Source organism: Sinohyriopsis cumingii, unplaced genomic scaffold (assembly GCF_028554795.1).
Source record: "Sinohyriopsis cumingii isolate HCF-2022 unplaced genomic scaffold, ASM2855479v2 utg000160l, whole genome shotgun sequence".
Lineage (NCBI taxonomy): Eukaryota > Metazoa > Mollusca > Bivalvia > Unionida > Unionidae > Sinohyriopsis > Sinohyriopsis cumingii.
The window spans coordinates 4,422,853-4,444,314 of record NW_028315873.1 but is presented as its reverse complement, the minus strand read 5'-3'; the positions used below and the strand labels follow the sequence as shown (position 1 = coordinate 4,444,314).

Below are 21,462 nucleotides of genomic sequence, written 5' to 3'. Positions count from 1 at the left end.
GAGCACTCACACGAAGAAAGTCTATTATGGAAACGAGAAACATGTATGTGATAATAATAATAATAATAACGTGGACCTCGTATAGCGCCTAATCTTTAGCAACTCCAAACGCTTTACAATATTAGATGACACATAAAAACATGCAACGCCAAGATTGCAAAAACAAACACCATACAATTACAAAACAGAAACATCCTCACAATAACTAAGGCAGCAAATATTATTAAATCTGTTCTTGTAGTCGAAATAAGTGAGTTTAAGAGCGCTTTTGAATGATATCACATTGTCATTGTGTCAAATATCTATGGGTAATTCGTTGCAGGTAGCTGGGCCCTGGTGCACAAAAAAACGTTGTCCGTATGACTTCTTTTTATTAGTGGGAACAACGAGGAGACGTGTGTCGGGCGAGGTGCATAAGTTGTTAGATGGGGTGTATACATGGGCGAGCTCATATAGGTTTATTGGATTTGAGCAGTGTGCGCAAAAAGCGATATTTATAAAGTCAAAGCACCAGAAGAAATTATACCAGTCAGTAGTTGAAGACAATGATAATAAAGTAATTGTTTTATTGTCCCTTGTCGGTCTTGACATGAAAACATAAGAGCGAGAAGTAATAAGCTTCTTTAACATTCAACTATTATTTTTTTACTTAGAATGCAAAGTGAACAATATGAAACGAACTTAAGGTATTGCGAAATAAATCCCAGATAATCACATAACGTCGAACACAAGTCCTAATGATTTAATTGCAAATACGAGTCTCTATTTACAAAAATGATATTTCTGAGCACTTTTTATTTCCATAGAAGAATACCTTCATTAAATCATTTGAATCAATAAATTTCAGCCAATATGAAATACTGGACACAACAGTAATACAAACGATTCGTCTCAGAGCTTACAGCACAAATGAATGATTTACAGATACATAAGTTTGTTTAGTCCTCTACTTTACATCAGGCCACAATCTGCATTTTCTAAAAGAAACAACAATTACCTAAAGGAAAATTACAATTAAAAGGTATGTTGCTAAAATTATAATTTGAAAGGTAGTAAATGTCAGGAAGACCTAATATTTTATAGGGAATTTCGAATGTTCTGGACTCAGACTCAGACAAGGCCACGTCCCAAATACAATTATCCGTTGCATATAATGAATAATAAATCAAACAAACAATGCAAAATAGGATTCATAACAGCGGTATAAGCTACGTGGAGGTACCTTAAGTAATAAAAATAACCTCGCAATGTTGAATTAACATTGAAAACAATGATGCAAATAATTTTTTTCTAGACTGTGATGTCCATGTTTCATCATTAAAGCCAAAACCGCAACTGATATTTTTAAAAAATATTGATAAAAATGCTTGATGTTGGTAAACTAAAAGTTTGTACATAAAAACTTGATAATCCTAAGTGTGAACAAATTGACAATTAATGGTTTTGGCTTCACCGAAGGTAATAAATTATACCAGGATGTTATTAGTAAAAACGGAAGGTAATAAATATACCAGGATGTTGTTAGTAAAAACGGAAAGTAATAAAGTATACCAGCGTGTAAATAGTAAAAATGGAAGGTAATAAACTATACCAGGATGTTATCAGTTAAAATGAAAGGTAATAAAGTATACCAGGATCTTATTAGTAAAAACGGAAGGTAATAAGCTATACCAGGATGTTGTTAGTAAAAACGGAAGGTAATAAAGTATACCAGAGTGTTATTAGTAAAAAAAACGAAAGGAATAAACTATACCAGCATGTTAAAAGTAAAAATGGAAGGTAATAAAGTATACCAGGATGTTATCAGTAAAAACGGAAGGTAATAAAGTATACCATCATGTTAATAGTGAAAATTTAAGGTAATAAAGTATACCAGGATGTTATCAGTAAAAATGCCAATCAAGCCACAATTTAAATGTTACTTTATAAACAATCGTTTATGTCTGATCAACAATTTTAATATGACAGCCGGAAAATAGCATTATAAAATAAAAATAAAAAGTATTTATATTGCAGATGTATAAATGGCTGCACATCCCTGGCAATAATAGGCAAGCACACTGAGAATTGTTCTGAGATCCAAAACATATCAATGTCAGGTATATTTAATATATTTGTATAGTATTCTGACTAAATCTTCGTTGAAAGTTCCCTTTCTAATCCATGCAGATTTAGAGAGTTTTGCTACAGTCAGTAGAAGGGCCAACATCAAACCCAGACAAATCATCAAGCACATAAAGACAAATAATCAAGCACATAAAGACAAATCATCAATCACATAAAGACAAATCATCAAGCACATAAAGACAAATCATCAAGCACATAAAGACAAAATCGTCCACCGTGCAATGTTGCCTATATAATAGCTTGTATAATGAGCACACAAAATTATGCAGTAGAGAAAATCCCGATAAATGGTTACTACTAAATCTTCGTCAAGAAGCAGAACGCATAGATTAACATTGTCTTCGCGATCGCTTCGAATGTAACCCCGGAAGAACAAATTAAACTTCCTGTTGTGTCAAGTGTCATTTCTTCGGAAAGTAGCTTACAGACGAACATTTGAGCGACCACAGCCATATAACAGGGAAGTACTGTTGTGCCGCTCCTGACAACTGTAATTTACATTATAAGTATCCAAATTTTATTTCAATAGCTTTTTAGAATCCAAGAGGACATGATTCTCATGTTGATTGTAAAGGCACCTTTGACCCTGAAATTGCCTCTAGCATAGGTAAATTTAGGTGTATTGCGAGATAGAGAAATGTAATTTTTGGTGCATATATTATTTCAGACTAAAGGGAATGTATCTATACCAGTGCATGAGTAGCTATGACATATCTAATCAGATTTTTTGGAAACAAAATATGAATTTCACTCATCACCCAGGTTAGAACAAAATCTAAGAGGGCGAATATGATCATGCAGTCCATAGATAGAAAATACTTTCTGCAAAGCAATGTCAGATTATAACCACCTTTACATAAAAACAGAAGTGCTCTTGCTGACTGGTAAGTTTGAATATTTTCGAGTATTACTCACTAGATCATGTGCATTATATTTCTGCTCCAGGCAAGCGACATTAAAGCTAAGTGAAGTTGCGCATTAGCTGCTGACCGATCCTGATATGAGCCATAAACTGGATACAACTATACATACACCTGTAACGGTAAACACCTACAAACTTATAAAAAATGGCAGCCTAACTTTAACTTTCCATAGACACCTATACATTTATCATAAACTGGATACAACTATACACTCTAAGACTCTAAAATATGGAGAAAGTCGCTAACGATCGAACACTAAGCTCTTAAGTAGTATAGTGTGGCCCTGAAATATCAGGGAAATAGCATTAGGCCACCGTGTTTTGAAATATATAGGTGGTAACGTGAATTTAACATTAAATCACTATTTTGTGAAATGTATATGTGCATTTGGGAATTATACTTAAGCTGCCACGCTTTTTAAATCCACAGGCTCTAAGGAATATGCAATTTATATAATGCGCATATGATTAACACGTGTGAAACTCTTTCGAGACAAATATAAATGTAAAATACACAGATTGGCAATCATTGGGTAGCACCTTATTTTATTTGTATTTCTGATGACTGGGTGTTGTATAGTAGACAGTTAGGTATTGGACTGTAATGACTAAGTTGAAGACTATATGATGGTAAGTAGATGACTGTATAAACTGTAAACTTACATTTCATCTCTTCTTCCTATGGATGTTAAAATTACATTTTTTAAATTGCCCATATAATGTCCCGTGATGTTCAACCAATGAACAATTTTAAATATGGCATTTTCCATCTTGTCGCTACAATACTTAACATAGGATTAGTTTGGATTGATTTGTGCATTTAAATTATTCAATAGAACTAAAATGTGCCCAAATGAATTGGACTAAATCATTATTTTGGAATTATTCTGAATTTACTCAAGGATCCTTTTAGATTATATTATTGTGTTTCATCAAAAGATTGTTAACACGTCGCTACATTCCAAGCCAATGGCACATTAACACTTCGAGTCTACATGCATAACAACACATTCAACATTGGAATTTGTTTGGAACACCACTGGAATTCAATTTGAGCTTCATACGATTAGACGTGTGATAGAACTTTATGGAACATGCGTGATTCAATTCACAATACTGTAAATTCTTTTTAAATTTTCGCTTTCCATTCACGGGGAAAACTATTTGTTGAATTTTACATAACTGTTTGGTTTTAACTCTTTTCTGTTGCCTAGTTTAAGACAATAGAGTGGGAACAGTAAACACCTACAAACTTATAAAAATGGCAGCCTAACTTTAAATTTCCATAGACACATATACATTTAGAAAATAACAACCCAATGTTAATTTCCCGTGTCCCCACGTGCAACACTGTCAAGGAATTGTAGATATTTATTGTTTAATCAAAAGAAAAGCAATTTTATATTACTTTTTACAATAATAACTTCCAAATATTTAACATACTTATCCACATGATTTCTCCTCTTATGTCATTTTAATGACTTACTAGTGCACTCACACGACTTTCGTTTATATTATAAATTTAACCTTCACGAAGGGATTTGTACAGGTATTGTGTCATATACCTCATCATTAATGAAAATAATGACTACGGAACATCAACTTTTATCGTTGGAAACAAAATGCTCCTAGCTGATTTCGCGCTATGTAATTTCCGTACGGCAAAGCGGAAGTGACGCAGTTCAGGGAACACGGCTTTCCAATTTGTATTGTAGTTACGTTCTACAAGTGGAGCCGTGTGTGAAAAGAAATGGCAAAAAGGTGTATTTTTGGAGGTTGTAGCAATGCAACATAAGAAGTAGTGCGTTTGCACTCATTTTCTACTAATCCTGTTTCAAGGAAACAATGGATTAAGCAGATACGAATGACAAGAAAAGACTTGACTGAGCCGACTATTGTCAGAATATACGTCCGTTTGTTTGTATCCCCTGCCGATTCCAATAACGGAAAGCAAGAACAAGATCAGAAATGCACATAATTAGTTCATTCATTGATTTATAATTTCTAACCTGATTGCCACCAGGGTGTCAATAACACCGTCATCGTCTGCGAGTTTCATGCTTAACGGAAGTTTTCAATATAATAGGCGGATATGCTCGAGATCCATTTCCAGGAAATGGGTGTGTGCATGACTACAGATGTACTTACATATGTCGTCTGCTTCCGATATGTACAATGTTGAATCAAGCATACGAAAAGAATAACAACAAATTTGCATCTTCCATTGATTTAACACGTGGTTTAATTTCAATGTTCATGTTTGGAAAGTGATATAATTTACGGAATTATCCGGAAGATATCGAACAGGATGAAATACATTACGTTGTCTGATGGAAATAAACTAGCCCATATTGTACGCATTTTGGCGCCGTGTTAGTATGGAAAGTCCGTTAGGCATGAAAGGTAAAGTGGATGCCAGTATTAGTGCCATTCTGGACACAGGTTAGAAATTATAAATCAATGATTCAATTGACTTACTTCTGTACACTTTTTGTCACATTAAACGTTTTCGTTTTTGAAATCGGTGGGGGGTGTACAAACAAACGGGGATGTAAAGTCAGACTATAGTGACAGGCGAGATAGTAAAGTTGTCTGTAGTGACCACTTCAGAGAAGACGATTTCGATCCCGCCTCTAAAATGAAAGTCATTTGGGACTAAGACCAGTAGATGACTCCTGCCAAATGCAGTTCCAAGTGTTTTTTTCTGAAAAGATAAACCAGAGTACATGCACAACAGAGTTAAAAAAATCAAGGGTTACGGCAGGCCTAACAACACGTAGTCCGAGAGGAGCTTTTCAACAACGAGAACGAGCAAGGGTAAAAAGTTTATTCATTTGGGCATGTTATATTACTTGTTGCCAACCCTACACTCTTGCCACAAATATGCATAGCTTACAAGTGATTAATGCGAAAGGGTGGTTGTAGTGGGAGGGTGTTTGCAAATCGTAATAGGTCCACCCTTACCCTCAAAAATATGAACCCTGCTTTATAATGATCTCTATGTGTGTCTGTGTGTGTACAATGGTACAAAGCCTAAATCAAAGGGATATATATATATATATATATATATATATATATATATATATATATATATATATATATATATATCTTGACGCCGCCTCCGCATTGTTAGACCTCAACCTAGAAAAACTTATTGTCGATGCCGTAGCTTGTTTCTTGTTTGTTGCTGATTTCAACAATAATAATAATAATGATATATCACAAGTGTTCTTTTCATGCTTAAATGGTGTGAATAGTTGGCGTATTGATTGTGTTTAATTGCAAAGACTAATTAGTTTTGAGGCTCTGGGAGTAAATTACCTTCCTTGTTTAGATATATACAATTGTGTCAGTGGATCTTGGTCTAGTTCGGATTCACAAGAACTTTACTATCAAATAACAATTAGAGAAAGCAAATTGCATATTAAATAGATCTATTGGGATTCTCAAATGGTTCATCTTTCATTCCAATCAATGCAAAAAAAGCTTGTATAGTACTCTCAGTCTTCCCTATATCAGTTATTCTTCTGATGTTTGATGTAGTCTGTCAAAGACTTATAATGACAGACTTTGCAAAAATAGAAAATCACAATATGCGCATAATTTTAAACTGCCATTACTGTTCTCACATTGATGATGTGCTCAACCAGCTCAATTTTCTAAGTATTTCTAAACCGATTATGACTTGACTACCAATTATTCAACAACTCAATTCACATTAAAGTCTCTTGTGGATTCACACCCACAACCCATTGATTGCAAATGTGAATAGTAGTATTTGTTCAATGTGAAAAGTATATTATTATTATTATTCAGATTGTGTACGGAATCACACAAGGTAATATAAGAATTTAGCATTCATTATTGTTTATGATGTAAATATCTAATTTTGCTCGATTTATTCGTATCTATTTGTTAGGTGTTGAAGGAGATTTTTCAGAACCAGCTTCCAGAAGATAATGTGCAAGAGAGAACCCAAAAGCCACCAATCACACAATCAAGAGTAGATGGTGTGACATATATCCTGGTGTGCATATTGATGTCACCGAGAACATGCCATGCATTTCCAGTGTTCAGATGGTTGGTATAGCTTCATATGATTTCATATGGCCTTATATATGATAGAATACTAGTAAATCAATACAGATTTGTCATTATTTATTGTAGCAAAGCTCTGCAATGTGTTGGTTATATGTCAAACATTATGATCAGCCAAAGTATCTATAAGTAACAAATGAGGTTTGATGCATTTGTCATTTATTGTTCAAACATACATACAATTTAAACTATGATCACCTTATCTAATGCAGAGATATTCACTAGAATTTGCCAAACACATTTTTCATTTATTGCTTTTGTTTCAGAGACTAGACACACCATCATGCAGTATTGCTTTTGAAATGTCAGACTGACAGGATACTTAAGAGATCCAAGTGAATTCAAGCATTAGTGACAGGAAAACAAATTAATTTTGGTAATAATAATACAAATGTAACTAGTTCCATGAATAAATGCTTACTCCACTACGAGATATATCAACTCATCAAGTTTATTAAAAATCATTCTTTCATGCTATGCATTTGTACTGTTGCAATTCAATTATGTAAAGTGACTCAATGTTATAATCTTACCATTAAAAATTAACAAGCAAATGACACAGGTAACATTCTATTACCTAAGTTCAGTATGATCGTGTAAGCTATTGTCTCAGTATACCAAGCACTTGTCCACTTTTTGTTGCTGAACAATAATACATTGTTATTGATAAGCATATTCATGAGAATTACTCATCTGTGTGAAAGCCACGATAAACAGTATATATATTTACTGCTGCAACTTCCACACCTGAATAAATCAATATATGCTCTATCATAATTATTGTGTAAGACAGCAAAATTGTAGCTCTTGCATTATCAAGTGCAAAACATATGTGACAAAAGGTAAGAATTTTGTTGTACCTTTTGTACCACAATACTGAAATGCACATTTAATCAGACATGTATTACATTATTCTCATTATTAGTTTCCCCATAAACCATTATGCATTATTTGCCACTAGTACTGTGCACCTTAACCGACATGAAAAAATATGCTGGCTAAGCATCTATTAATGGGGGATAGAAAAAAGTATATCCATTAGCTGGATTAAAAGGTACAGTCAGGGTCTGCATTTCATCGTGATTTAAAAGAACTTGAGTCATAAAATTAATAATGCATTTATTTATACGCCTCTCACAGTCCGAGTCTTAAGTGTTAAAATGTAAAACCACTAGTTACTGATGAACCAAGGTAAATGAATATCATTCTGAAGACATCCAACAAACTTTTGCTCAAATTCGTTTACTTCTCTTTTCACTATGAAATCTAAATACCATTAAAGAAAGAATAATACGATTAGTAATAATTAGTAATAATTGTAATAATGATAATAGTAATTACCTGAATGTAGAGCCCAAGCGCTGCTCAGTTTGATGATGCACTATGTTCTCTTCAGGGCCTTGATCCTCGTCTCGTTCGGGCTGAAATTGATACGGACTGTCTCACTTCATAGCGAGCAGAATCTTCTTCAGATTCATGAAGTGGGCCATCTTCAAGGGGTTCACCTTCCTCAAACGACAAGATGAGCATGACAAATTTGCCATAAATTTGCTAGTGTCTTCACTGTCATCACATACGCTAAACTTGAGGGACTTCCGACTGTGTGTCACTTTCGGAAATCCGATTTTTCACAGGAAGTGTATAAATGTTTACGGAGCGTTTTCTGTAAAACATCGATGTATACTCAAATAATCTTAACTTTTTCCTCTGCGAGTTAAAACCTACATCTAAAATGCACATTTCTGAGTTATTTAGCAACAAATGAACATTATGATATATCATGTGTATTTGACTCTAGTAGATCTTTAAGTACCCAGCTGCATCCATTTACAGAATGGGTTTTAATCTTGTATACAGTTTACATGTAAAATTCCAGTGTTATACTTGTAATATTTACCTTAATGGTAATAAGTATAAAATAAACAATACAGCGATTGGACAAGAATACTTTTATTTTTAAAATTTTTTTGGTGAGAATATGCTCACTTGGAGTGCTAGCCTAAACAAACAAATAGGCTAAAGTGTTACCTTGACCTTTCAAATAAGCCATCAGTGTGAAATAATACATATCATTATTAAAATCAATGCTACTCATTTGCATGATTAGAATATATCAAATCATAAATATAACTTAATGCACATGCCATATTACTATCCTTGTTTTGCACAATGTAATGTAATGTACACTTTTTATCACTGTTCCTCACAGTGTAATGTAATTCACGGTTTTATTGTTGTTCTTCACAACATAATGTAACGCAGAGTTGTATTCATGTTCCTCATAATGTAATGTAAAGCAGTTTTATCACTGTTCCTCACAATGTAATGCAAAGCACGGTTTTATCCATGTGATTCACAAATCAACTTAAACAGATACTTCATCATTATGTGAAGAATAATAACAATTTATTTTCCTGTCTCATAATCAAAGATAAATTTATGCTTCATAATCTTGTCACGATAAAGATCCATCTGCAGGAGTAAGTGTCTTTTCAAATTTATGAAAGACTCTCCATATGTGTGTCTTATATGGACGAATATCTCTCAGTTCTTTGACAATCATCATCTCTTCTTCAAAGGCCTTCTTTTTCTTATGCAGATGAGCTCGAACACTAACACCAGCAGCATGGTCATACTGTTCTGCAACACATGACATACCAGCTAGAGCTCTTGATTTTCTTGAAACTCAACCCATGATGTTATTAACTCAAACATTGTAACTAGTTTCTTTTAAGTTTCCAGAATATATGTTCCATTTGAAGGTCAGCAGGAATATGTGAATCTATTTTGCCCTCAGTGTTCAAAAATAAACCATACGAAGACTTGTTGGCAGTTTGCAGGCTATATGATGCTTGCTGGTGGCCAAGAAAATGCAGAATTACAAGTGCATATTTACTGTGTGAATTTACTGCCTTAAAAACTGCCATCATGTACTTGAGGGTAGTTAGTAACCCTGTCAAGTACTTGGCTAACATCAAGGAACTGCATATACAGCAGTCCTAGCTGTAGTACATTATGGGCATAATGCTTAACTCTGTCATGGTGAGCCTCAGACAACACTATTAGGTATTGCTCTTTTTGGGATGAAGACTGTTGAGATCGATCCATTTGGTGTAAGAAGTCTTAGCGGAGTTACAATCATCTCTTTTTTGGTGTGAAGACTGTTGAGATTGATCCATTTGGTACAAGAAGTCTTAGCAGAGTTACAATCATCTCTTTTTTGGGATGAAGACTGTTGAGATTGATCCATTTGGTAGTAAAAGTCTTAGCGGTGTTACAATCATATCTTTTTTGGGATGAAGACTGTTGAGATTGATCCATTTGGTGGTAGAAATCTTAGCGGAGTTACAATCATCTCTTTTTTGGGGATGAATACTGTTGAGATTGATCCATCTGGTAGAAGTCTCAGCTGAGACTGTTGAGATTGATCCATTTGGTAATAGAAGTCTTATTGGTGTTATAATCATCCCTTCAGTATCCAACTGTATCATCAATGAATTTGTCCATAGTATCATTCAACCAGGATTCCATTTCCACCATGCATGCATCTTCTGATGGAAGGTGGTTGATCGGGGTATCTGTCAAAGTCTCTAGGCTAAATGATCACAGAGAGCCTTAACAATGTACTTGAACAAATTCTTTCTGCATTCATTTTTCCTTTGCCAATTGACAAGCACTTAAACATTACAGCCAAAAAATTCACGGCAGTATGCCACATTTCAAATGTAATAGGGTACAGGTGATTCGGTTTCTCTATTTCGGTGAAGCAACCAGATCTAAGTCTTTTGCCACCATTAAATCACTCTCTGATAAGCTAATCACCCCCAATGTTTACTGGCAATTTCTAATTACCAGCAACCGTATATATTTCTTTCACTGCTGATTCATACTTGTCCAAAATAGAAACATCTGCATACTTTTGCTCATTCAGCAGAAGAACCTCTAAAGGCACCACTACATTCTTCTTTGTCAGCTCCTCACTGTATGTACCCAATATATGAGTGGGCTGGGTCTTGTAGAGAAAGTCCAACTGGGGAAGGAACTCCTTAGCTACCCTTGATATGCAAACCCTGTAATCATTCTTTAATCTTCTTTCATCCTTGCCAGAAGGAATAAAGTGATAAAACTGTAAATTTTAAGTCTGTCCCTGATTTTCCTATGGCATTTCATCAAAAGACTTTGTAATATGGCAGCTGACCCAAACCAGTGTAACATTCCATAATGGTGATCAGTTCTTTCATGTTTGACCACTTCAGAAGCACTAATATTATCCCCCAATAATCCTGAAAGGCTGGCCATTTCTGACTCCTTCCACAATATCATTGTAACAATGCTTCCCAATATAATCTAAAATGTGGTTGTTAGTAGGAAATAGTCACACCTACAACCTGAAGATGGTCAAAGACCTGGTTTAAAAATATTACAGTAATCATTACACTGATCATCATATACATAATATGTGATTGCCAAATTATGTTCTGTATTTACTTGATTACAAGTTGAGTCCAACTGCACAGACCCAGGTCTGCTGTTGCATAATGTGCAGAAAGATATTGCTTTATGAAGTCCGTTATGAGTTACCTGTAGAACTAAAATAGATCTTGATCTACAGGTTCATTTTGCAATGGCAAATTGGGTTCTGTGTTGCAGATGGAATATACTTCCAAGTGAGTATATACGGTATAGGATCAATGCGTCAATATGGGTTTATTCCTTATCAATAAATTTGCCTGTCATATAGGTTCCTGGAAGACAAAACATGACTTCCAATGAACTCTTATAATGTTAAGTTATAATGAGTGTTGATAGTACAAGGAATGAATCTATAATATTTTTTCAAACATTAAGTAAAACAAAGTTTTATCCCGGAGAAAGGAGTAAAATATGTTAGCATGTCCAATATGAAGTTTGCAGTCTTTTGATCTGTAATAAGAAGCAAAATATACTCTGTGTCAAAAACAATACTTGCATCACATAATGTTACTGTTATCAATCATGTATGAAGAAAATATGTTTGACATGCTAAATAATATTTAAAATTTCACTCAGTTACTCAAGGGTAACATTTTTTTTATCAAAGTAAAAGCCGTCCAGTCATTTTGCCTATTTAACCAAACAAACATATATTTATAAAGACCTATCATGTCTCATCAACCTGTAATCATTATTTCATCTGTAAAATAATGAAGTGTTGCTTTACAAGAACCTTCTGTTAGTAGCCAAACATCAATTTGTAATGCCAAGCAGGACTCTGCATCCATTGACATCAAAATTGTGACATCTTTGTACAAAATTAGTATGCCAATGAAATGTGGAAAATTAAACCAGCACTTTCCAAAGGCAAAATACTCTTGTCAAACAGGGCAATGGGAACGTCTGTGATATCGAAGAAAACTAAAAAGAAAAGAATTGACAGAAACAATAAATAAATATAAATGAAAATGTTTTCACATGAAGTTATTTCAACATTTCCTGCCTTTTAATAGGCAGACTTAAATGATAACTTCACAAAACAATAAAAACAGGTATAGAAATAATGATCTTGTAATTTTACTGCAAATATTTCAAAACAGAAGCTGTTTTAATACTGATTTAAATTACCAACCACTAAAATTAACTTTAACAATGAAATGCCTAGGTTCCTAAAGGACACACGGTACTAATAATACGGAAGAACTGTGAACCAGTCTAGAAATGGGTGAAGAAATAATAGAGTATTTACAGGTTTGGTGGTCCATAATTGGTTTATAATGAAAATTAAAATTTTAGGAAAAATATCTTTTGAGAGCTTATCCTATATGTAATGTAAAAAAAATATTGACAAATTTCTACTGATGCAATTTTAGCATTTTTACAGGCTTGACTCAGGAGTACTCAATACTGAAAGTAGCCCCTGATTCATTTGGTGCAGAATCAATAACATGTGTTTCATGCACATGTATGTAAACAAATTGCCGCGGGTCATATGGTGTTCTCCACACATAAGCTTGCACCAAGGTTAGATGTGCACGAAAAATTATAGGTGTCATTATCAGCACCCACAAATTTTAAGTTATTGAATTTTGAATATGATAGTGTTTCCATATGTTTACCATTAGAATGGAATTAGTACCGTGAGTCCTAAAGCCACTACTTAAATTCATCATATTAGCAAGTCCCAATTTGAGTTTAAAGCCACGACTTAAATTTATCGTACTATATAAGCAAGTCCCAATTTGAATTTAAAGCCAGGACTTAAATTAATCGTACTACATAAGCAAGTCCCAATCTGAGTTTAAAGCCACGAGTTAAATTCTTCAAACTATATAAGCAAGTCCCAATTTGAATTTAAAGCCATGACTTAAATTCATCGTACTATATAAGCAAGTCCCAATTTGAATTTAAAGCACCTACCTAAATTCATCGTACTATAAAAGCAAGTCCCAATTTGAGCTTCAAGCCACGACTTAAATTCATCATACTATATAGGCAAGTCCCAATTTGAGTTTAAAGCCACAGCTTAAACTCTCGAACTATAAAAGCAAGTCCCAATTTGAGTTTAAAGCCACGACTTAAATTCATCGTACTATATAAGCAAGTCCCAATTTGAATTTAAAGCACCTACCTAAATTCATCGTACTATAAAAGCAAGTCCCAATTTGAGCTTCAAGCCACGACTTAAATTCATCATACTATATAAGCAAGTCCCAATTTGAGTTTAAAGCCACAACTTAAATTCTCGAACTATAAAAGCAAGTCCCAATTTGAGTTTAAAGCCACGACTTTGTACTATATAAGCAAGTCCCAATTTGAATTTAAAGCCACAAGTTATATTCATCAAACTATATAAGCAAGTCCCAATTTGAGTTTAAAGCCACTAATTAAATTCATCATACTATATAAGCAAGTCCCAATTTGAATTTAAAGCCATGACTTAAATTCATCATACTATATAATCAAGTCCCAATTTGAATTTAAAGCCATGACTTAAATTCATCATACTATATAAGCAAGTCCCAATTCGAGTTTAAAGCCACAACTTAAATTATCGAACTATAAAAGCAAGTCCCAATTTGAGTTTAAAGCCACAACTTTGTACTATATAAGCAAGTCCCAATTTGAATTTAAAGCCACGAGTTAATTTCATCATACTATATAAGCAAGTCCCAATTTGAGTTGAAAGCCACGACTTAAATTCATCATACTATATAATCAAGTCCCAATTTGAATTTAAAGCCATGACTTAAATTCATCATACTATATAATCATGTCCCAATTTGAATTAAAAGCCATGACTTAAATTCATCATACTATAAACGCATTTCCCAATTTGAATTTAAAGCCACGACTTAAATTCATCATAATATAAAAGCAAGTCCCAATCTGAATTTAAAGCCACAACTTTGTACTATATAAGCAAGTCCCAATTTGAATTTAAAGCCACGTGTTATATTCATCATACTATATAAGCAAGTCCCAATTTGAGTTTAAAGCCACTAATTAAATTCGTCATACTATACAAGCAAGTCCCAATTTGTATTTAAAGCCACGACTTAAATTCATCACACTATATAAGCAAGTCCCAATTTGAGCTTAAAGGCACTACTTATATTCATCAAACTATATAAGCAAGTCCCAATTTGAATTGAAAGCCACGACTTAAATTCATCAAATGATATAAGTCCCAATTTGAATTTAAAGCCACGACTTAAATTCATCATACTGTATAAGCAAGTCCCAATTTGAGTTTAAAGGCACTACTTAAATTCATCATACTATATAATCAAGTCCCAATTTGAATTTAAAGCCACGACTTAAATTCATCATACTATATAAGCAAGTCCCAATTTGGGTTTAAAGGCACTACTTATATTCATCATACTATATAATCAAGTCCCAATTTGAGTTTAAAGCCACTAATTAAATTCATCATGCTATAAAATCAAGTCCCAATTTGAGTTTAAAGGCACTACTTAAATTCATCATACTATAAAATCAAGTCCCAATTTGAGTTTAAAGCCACTACGTAAATTCATCGTACTATATAAGCAGGTCCCAATTTGAATTTAAAGCCACGACTTAAATTCATCATACTATATAAGCAAGTCCCAATTTGAATTTAAAGCCACGACTTAAATTCATCATACTATAAAAGCAAGTCCCAATTTGAGGTTAAAGGCACTACTTAAATTCATCATACTATATAAGCAAGTCCCAATTTGAGTTTAAAGGCACTACTTAAATTCATCATACTATAAAATCAAGTCCCAATTTGAGTTTAAAGGCACTACTTAAATTCATCATACTATATAAGCAAGTCCCAATTTGAGTTTAAAGGCACTACTTAAATTCATCATACTATAAAATCAAGTCCCAATTTGAGTTTAAAGGTACTACTTAAATTCATCATACTATATAAGCAAGTCCCAATTTGAGTTTAAAGGCACTACTTAAATTCATCATACTATAAAATCAAGTCCCAATTTGAGTTTAAAGGCACTACTTAAATTCATCATACTATAAAATCAAGTCCCAATTTGAGTTTAAAGGCACTACTTAAATTCATCATACTATATAAGCAAGTCCCAATTTGAGTTTAAAGCCACTACTTAAATTCATAATACTATATAAGCAAGTCCCAATTTGAATTTAAAGGCACTAATTAAATTCATCATACTATTTAATCAAGTCCCAATTTGAGTTTAAAGCCACTATGTAAATTCATCATACTATGTAAGGAAGTCCCAATTTGAGTTTAAAGGCACTAATTAAATTCATCATACTATAAAATCAAGTACCAATTTGAGTTTAAGGGCACTACTTAAATTCATCATACTATATAAGCAAGTCCCAATTTGAGTTTAAAGGCACTACTTAATTTCATCATACTATAAAATCAAGTCCCAATTTGAGTTTAAAGGCACTACTTAAATTCATCATACTATATAAGCAAGTCCCAATTTGAGTTTAAAGGCAGTACTTAAATTCATGATACTATATAAGCAAGTCCCAATTTGAGTTTAAAGGCACTACCTAAATTCATCATACTATATAAGCAAGTCCCAATTTGAGTTTAAAGGCACTATTTAAATTCATCATGCTATAAAATCAAGACCCAATTTGAGTTTAAAGCCACTACTTAAATTCATCATACTATATATCAAGTCCCAACTTGAGTTTAAAGCCACGACTTAAATTCATCGTACTATATAAGCAATTCCCAATTTGAGTTTAAATATTTCTGTTTTATTTTGCAATTATTTGTAGAATAAAATATATACATCATGATTATGTGATTTTTTTCCTAACATTGGTTAAAATTAATTCTGAAGCAAATAATTATCAAAGTACAATAATAAAAAGGTCACACAAATATTGCAAGTATGACAGGGAAAAAATGGAACTGTAGTTGTATAAGAATACAATTTTCTTTTTCTTTATTTACTGTGAAAAGAAGAAAGCCAATAGCACTATTTGTTACATAATTACAGTTACAAGCATTACTAAGAGCAAAAATGTTAATCAAGATTAAATAGAACAGTGAAGATAAAATTATTCAAAGTGATCAATTCAGACCGAACTAATTACTTTTATTTAATTAGAAATATATATATGAAGTAAATGTTAAAATGGTACCAAATAATACTTGTTTTTGATTGGTCAACACATGTTTTGTTAATACACATGTTAATGTACAACACCGGAAAAATCTGTACGTGCAAACAAGGGGAATCGCAAAAAGGTATGCAACATTTAACACTAAGAATTTAAATAACAAACTTTTTAGGAAAATTGGAACAAGTAAACAATACTAAAAAGATAATCACATTTTCATGAACACATTGATCCAGTAGGACAACTGTCAGTACCCTTTGAAGTCTAGACAGTTCAAGAAATCTGTTGGACATTAGAAGGCTGTAAGCAAGTCCAAGGCATGTAATCAGGTCTTGTATTAATTTAATGCTACCAACTCTGCTTATTCACACTGAAACAGCCAGAAGGCTCTTCAGAAGTAATGGCTGACATGTTGTTATTTTGGCCACTAATTTGTGAAGATCAAACTCTTTTAAATTTGGATAGTCGTTTTGAAATAGATAACTGTTGTCACACTTTTTCGATACCCATTCAAATGGAATTCTTTACTGCCATTTGGATATTTCTGATTTGCAGTATTGTGTCAGCAATTTTGGCTGCATAAGTATATATCACACAGTGCAATAATTCTACTCTGTCTTGGTATGAAATATCCCCAGGAACAAATCTTTGTCTTAAAACAACATCAATCAGTTTTTCCGCACCTGACTGCTACTCCATGGTACTATATGGGATATTAATAAAACTCTATGATACAATGTGTAATATTAATACAACTCTATGGTACTGTGAGGAATATCAATAAAACTCCGCAGCACTGTGTGGAATATTAATACAACTCTATGGTACGGTGTGAGATATTAATAAAACTCCATGCTACTATGTGGGATATTAATACAACTCCATGGTACTGTGTGGGATATTAATACAACTCTATGGTACTGTGTGGGATATTAATACAACTCTATGGTACTGTGTGGGATGTTAATACAACTCGATGGTACTGTGTGGGATATTAATACAACTCGATGGTACTGTGTGGGATATTAATACAACTCTATGGTACTGTGTGGGATATTAATACAACTCTATGGTACTGTGTGGGATGTTAATACAACTCTATGGTACTGTGTGGGATATTAATACAACTCTATGGTACTGTGTGGGATATTAATACAACTCGATGGTACTGTGTGGGATATTAATACAACTCGATGGTACTGTGTGGGATATTAATACAACTCGATGGTACTGTGTGGGATATTAATACAACTCTATGGTACTGTGTGGGATATTAATACAACTCGATGGTACTGTGTGGGATATTAATACAACTCCATGGTACTGTGTGGGATATTAATACAACTCGATGGTACTGTGTGGGATATTAATACAACTCGATGGTACTGTGTGGGATATTAATACAACTCGATGGTACTGTGTGGGATATTAATACAACTCGATGGTACTGTGTGGGATATTAATACAACTCCATGGTACTGTGTGGGATATTAATAAAACTCTATGGTACTGTGTGGGATATTAATAAAATTCTATGGTACTGTGTGGGATATTAATACAACTCGATGGTACTGTGTGGGATATTAATACAACTCTATTGTACTGTGTGGGATATTAATACAACTCGATAGTACTGTATGGGATATTAATACAACTCCATGGTACTGTGTGGGATATTAATAAAACTCTATGGTACTGTGTGGGATATTAATACAACTCGATGGTACTGTGTGGGATATTAATACAACTCGATGGTACTGTGTGGGATATTAATACAACTCGATGGTACTGTGTGGGATATTAATACAACTCGATGGTACTTTGTGGGATATTAATACAACTCTATGGTACTGTGTGGGATATTAATACAACTCGATAGTACTGTATGGGATATTAATACAACTCCATGGTACTGTGTGGGATATTAATAAAACTCTATGGTACTGTATGGGATATTAATACAACTCGATAGTACTGTATGGGATATTAATACAACTCCATGGTACTGTGTGGGATATTAATAAAACTCTATGGTACTGTGTGGGATATTAATACAACTCGATAGTACTGTGTGGAATATCAATAAAACTCCACGGTACTGTGTGGGATATTAATACAAGTCTATGGTACTGTGTGGAATATTAATAAAACTCCAGTAATGAAAAGAAGACCTATAAAAAAAATTGGATTGCATTATTGAAAATGAATTGGGGTTTATTTTACAAAGGCTTCAAAGAAATTGCATATCACTTGCCATTTGCTTATCAGAAATATTTATTTTAAAAGTGTATGTGTTTGTGTGTTGGGATTTGGAATGCAGCTTTGACAATTGTAGTCATATCGCTACGATGTCTGCAGTGTGGCAGTTTATAGTGATGTCTAGCACTGTGGCATCATGCTGCAGACATGCAGCATCATGTCCCGCCCTGTCACATTATCCTGACACCAGACCAACCAGTCCTAACACTAACAACTTAATACTGTGCACAAAATGAGGCAGCTGTTAATACCATTGTTATAAGTCTTTCGTATGACTCGGCCAGGGTTTAGTACCCGCAACCTCCTGCATCCAAGGTGGACACTCTAACCTCTAGGCTACCAGAATGGTCCCATTATTAAAAGTGACTGTGACCTTGACCAAGGGAGGCAGGTGACTGGATGTGTAAGCTATTGAAATGACACTTAATAATGATGTTAATGACCAAATGTTGTAACTATCCCTCAATGTTTAATGCACTCATCATCATGCAGAAAAACTGAAACTAAAACCTTCAGCAAAATGCTGACAGTAGTCCAACTGCTGACGGACAAAACAAGTAACATACATCTCCCCTACCAATGCAGGTGAGGCAATGAAATGTCAAAATAGGGACCAAATTATGTTCAATAATGCAAAAGATTTGTTTGATAGCTTTGTTTTTAGTAATAACAGCCATTTGTGAGGGCTGATAGCAAGCATTTGATTAAATTGTAAAGTGCTTGTAGTCATAATGCTTCAGAGTCTGTTCATATTCTGTTCCTTATTTTGAGGACAATAAGCAAAATAAAGATTTGTGTTTATATTTCTGGTAACAGTATCCATGCATTTTGATTCATAACGGTCATTTACACTTCATGCCATCCATATATTTATAAAGATTAGAACTTGCCAAATACATTGTGAACAGTGGATGATAGCAATTTTCATGCATGGGGTGACAAGAGATGGTGCATGATGTATACAGTCTCAAACCGCAATTTCACTATTCATGTGATCTGAAAGGAAAATAGTCTGAGACAAATTAGCAATGAAATTTAGTATGGATAAAAAGCCCATCATGTTTGCATTATGTTTGTCAATGGCTGTGTGTGTGTGTGTGTTTGTGTGTGATTTAGGTTTTCAACGTAGCTTTAACATTTTTTTCAGTCATATCGCACGATATCTGCAGTGTGACACACTATAGTGATGTATAGCACTCGGGCATCATGCCGCAGACATGTAGCATTATGTCACACTCAGTCACATTATCCTGACGCCAGGCCAACCAGCCCTAATGCTAACCTCTCAATGCTGAGCACCTGGCGAGGCCGCTGTTCGTATCATTTTTTTTAACTCTTTGGTATGAATTGGTCAGGGTTCTAACCCGGGACCTTCTGCACCCGAGGCAGACGCTCAAACCACCAGGCCACCGGAGCGGTTCTCATTGGATCTTTGATGTTGCTATATTCAGGTTCACATTTTAAACACACACACACAAACACATGCACTGAAATTATTTTACTAAGTAACAAAGGAGCAAACTATTATAGAATTGCATATGTTTTAATAAAAAATAAAATGTAATTTTTCCACAAAATTAGAGCAAAAAATGGTTAATATTTTGGTAAAGTGCTTTGACTAAAAACTTACTGCTTTTCAATAACTAGGAGAGCAGGATCAGTTTGTATCTCTTTTGTCAAGGAAAAAGTCTCTGTCTGTATTCCTTGTGTGGTTCCTACTGGAAAAAGTCTCTATCTGTATTCCTTGCGTGATTCCAACTGGAAAAAGATTCTTTCTTTTTTGGTATCTGCTGCAACACATCACACCTGAAATACAGTAATGAATTCGAATAATAAATTACTACTGTTCAATAATTTTCATGTAATCTGCACAGGCTGTCATAATGTTTTTACTCAAACATGTTATTAAAAGTAACATACTTTAGGCAATCACTGATTTCCAATATTCTTTCAACATCACAATTACCTAGTATGGAAAAATGTACCATTCTTACGACACCTGTCTTTTATGATGAGGTCTGAATATTATAATACAATATATATCCATGTTCTACCATATAAAACCATAGTCATACTCCACTCACCTCTATTTAAAATTATTTAATATGTATGTTAGAATACTACACACACACATTTATAGATATATAATTTGTTCATATTATCACATGACATGAGAACAAAAGGAAAATAATTATGAGGATTTTCAGCATAGTTTAACCTAGTTGGCTATATGTATAAACAAAGTTGTTGTTGTTATTGCTGTGGGGTTTAACGCCATTTTTCAGCACACAATAGGCTATGCATAGCGGCCAATATTAATGGTGGAGGAAGAACCTGGGAAAACCCTGGGAAGAACCACCGACTCACGAGAAGTTACTGGCAAGCTTTCTCACATACCCACATTGGCTGAATCCTAGACTTGAACCCACACAGACAGAAGTGAGATGGCAGTGATCCGTAAT

General features: G+C 33.8%; 1 protein-coding gene and 1 pseudogene across 1 annotated transcript in view; both read right to left on the bottom strand.

Moving 5' to 3' along the window:
- Positions 1–7,424: 7,424 nt before the first annotated feature.
- On the bottom strand, positions 7,425–11,592 carry LOC149774658 (uncharacterized; annotated as a pseudogene).
- The window catches only part of LOC149774656 (uncharacterized), a 37,081-nt gene continuing 26,563 nt past the window's right edge, over positions 10,945–21,462 (bottom strand). Inside the window, exons 6-7 of the mRNA XM_089944751.1 lie at positions 20,631–20,806; positions 10,945–12,541 (exon numbers count right to left, since the gene is read on the bottom strand). Coding sequence (XP_089800877.1) covers positions 20,658–20,806 — 149 coding nt within the window. The 3' untranslated portion in view covers positions 10,945–12,541; positions 20,631–20,657. The remainder of the gene's footprint in view (positions 12,542–20,630; positions 20,807–21,462) is intronic.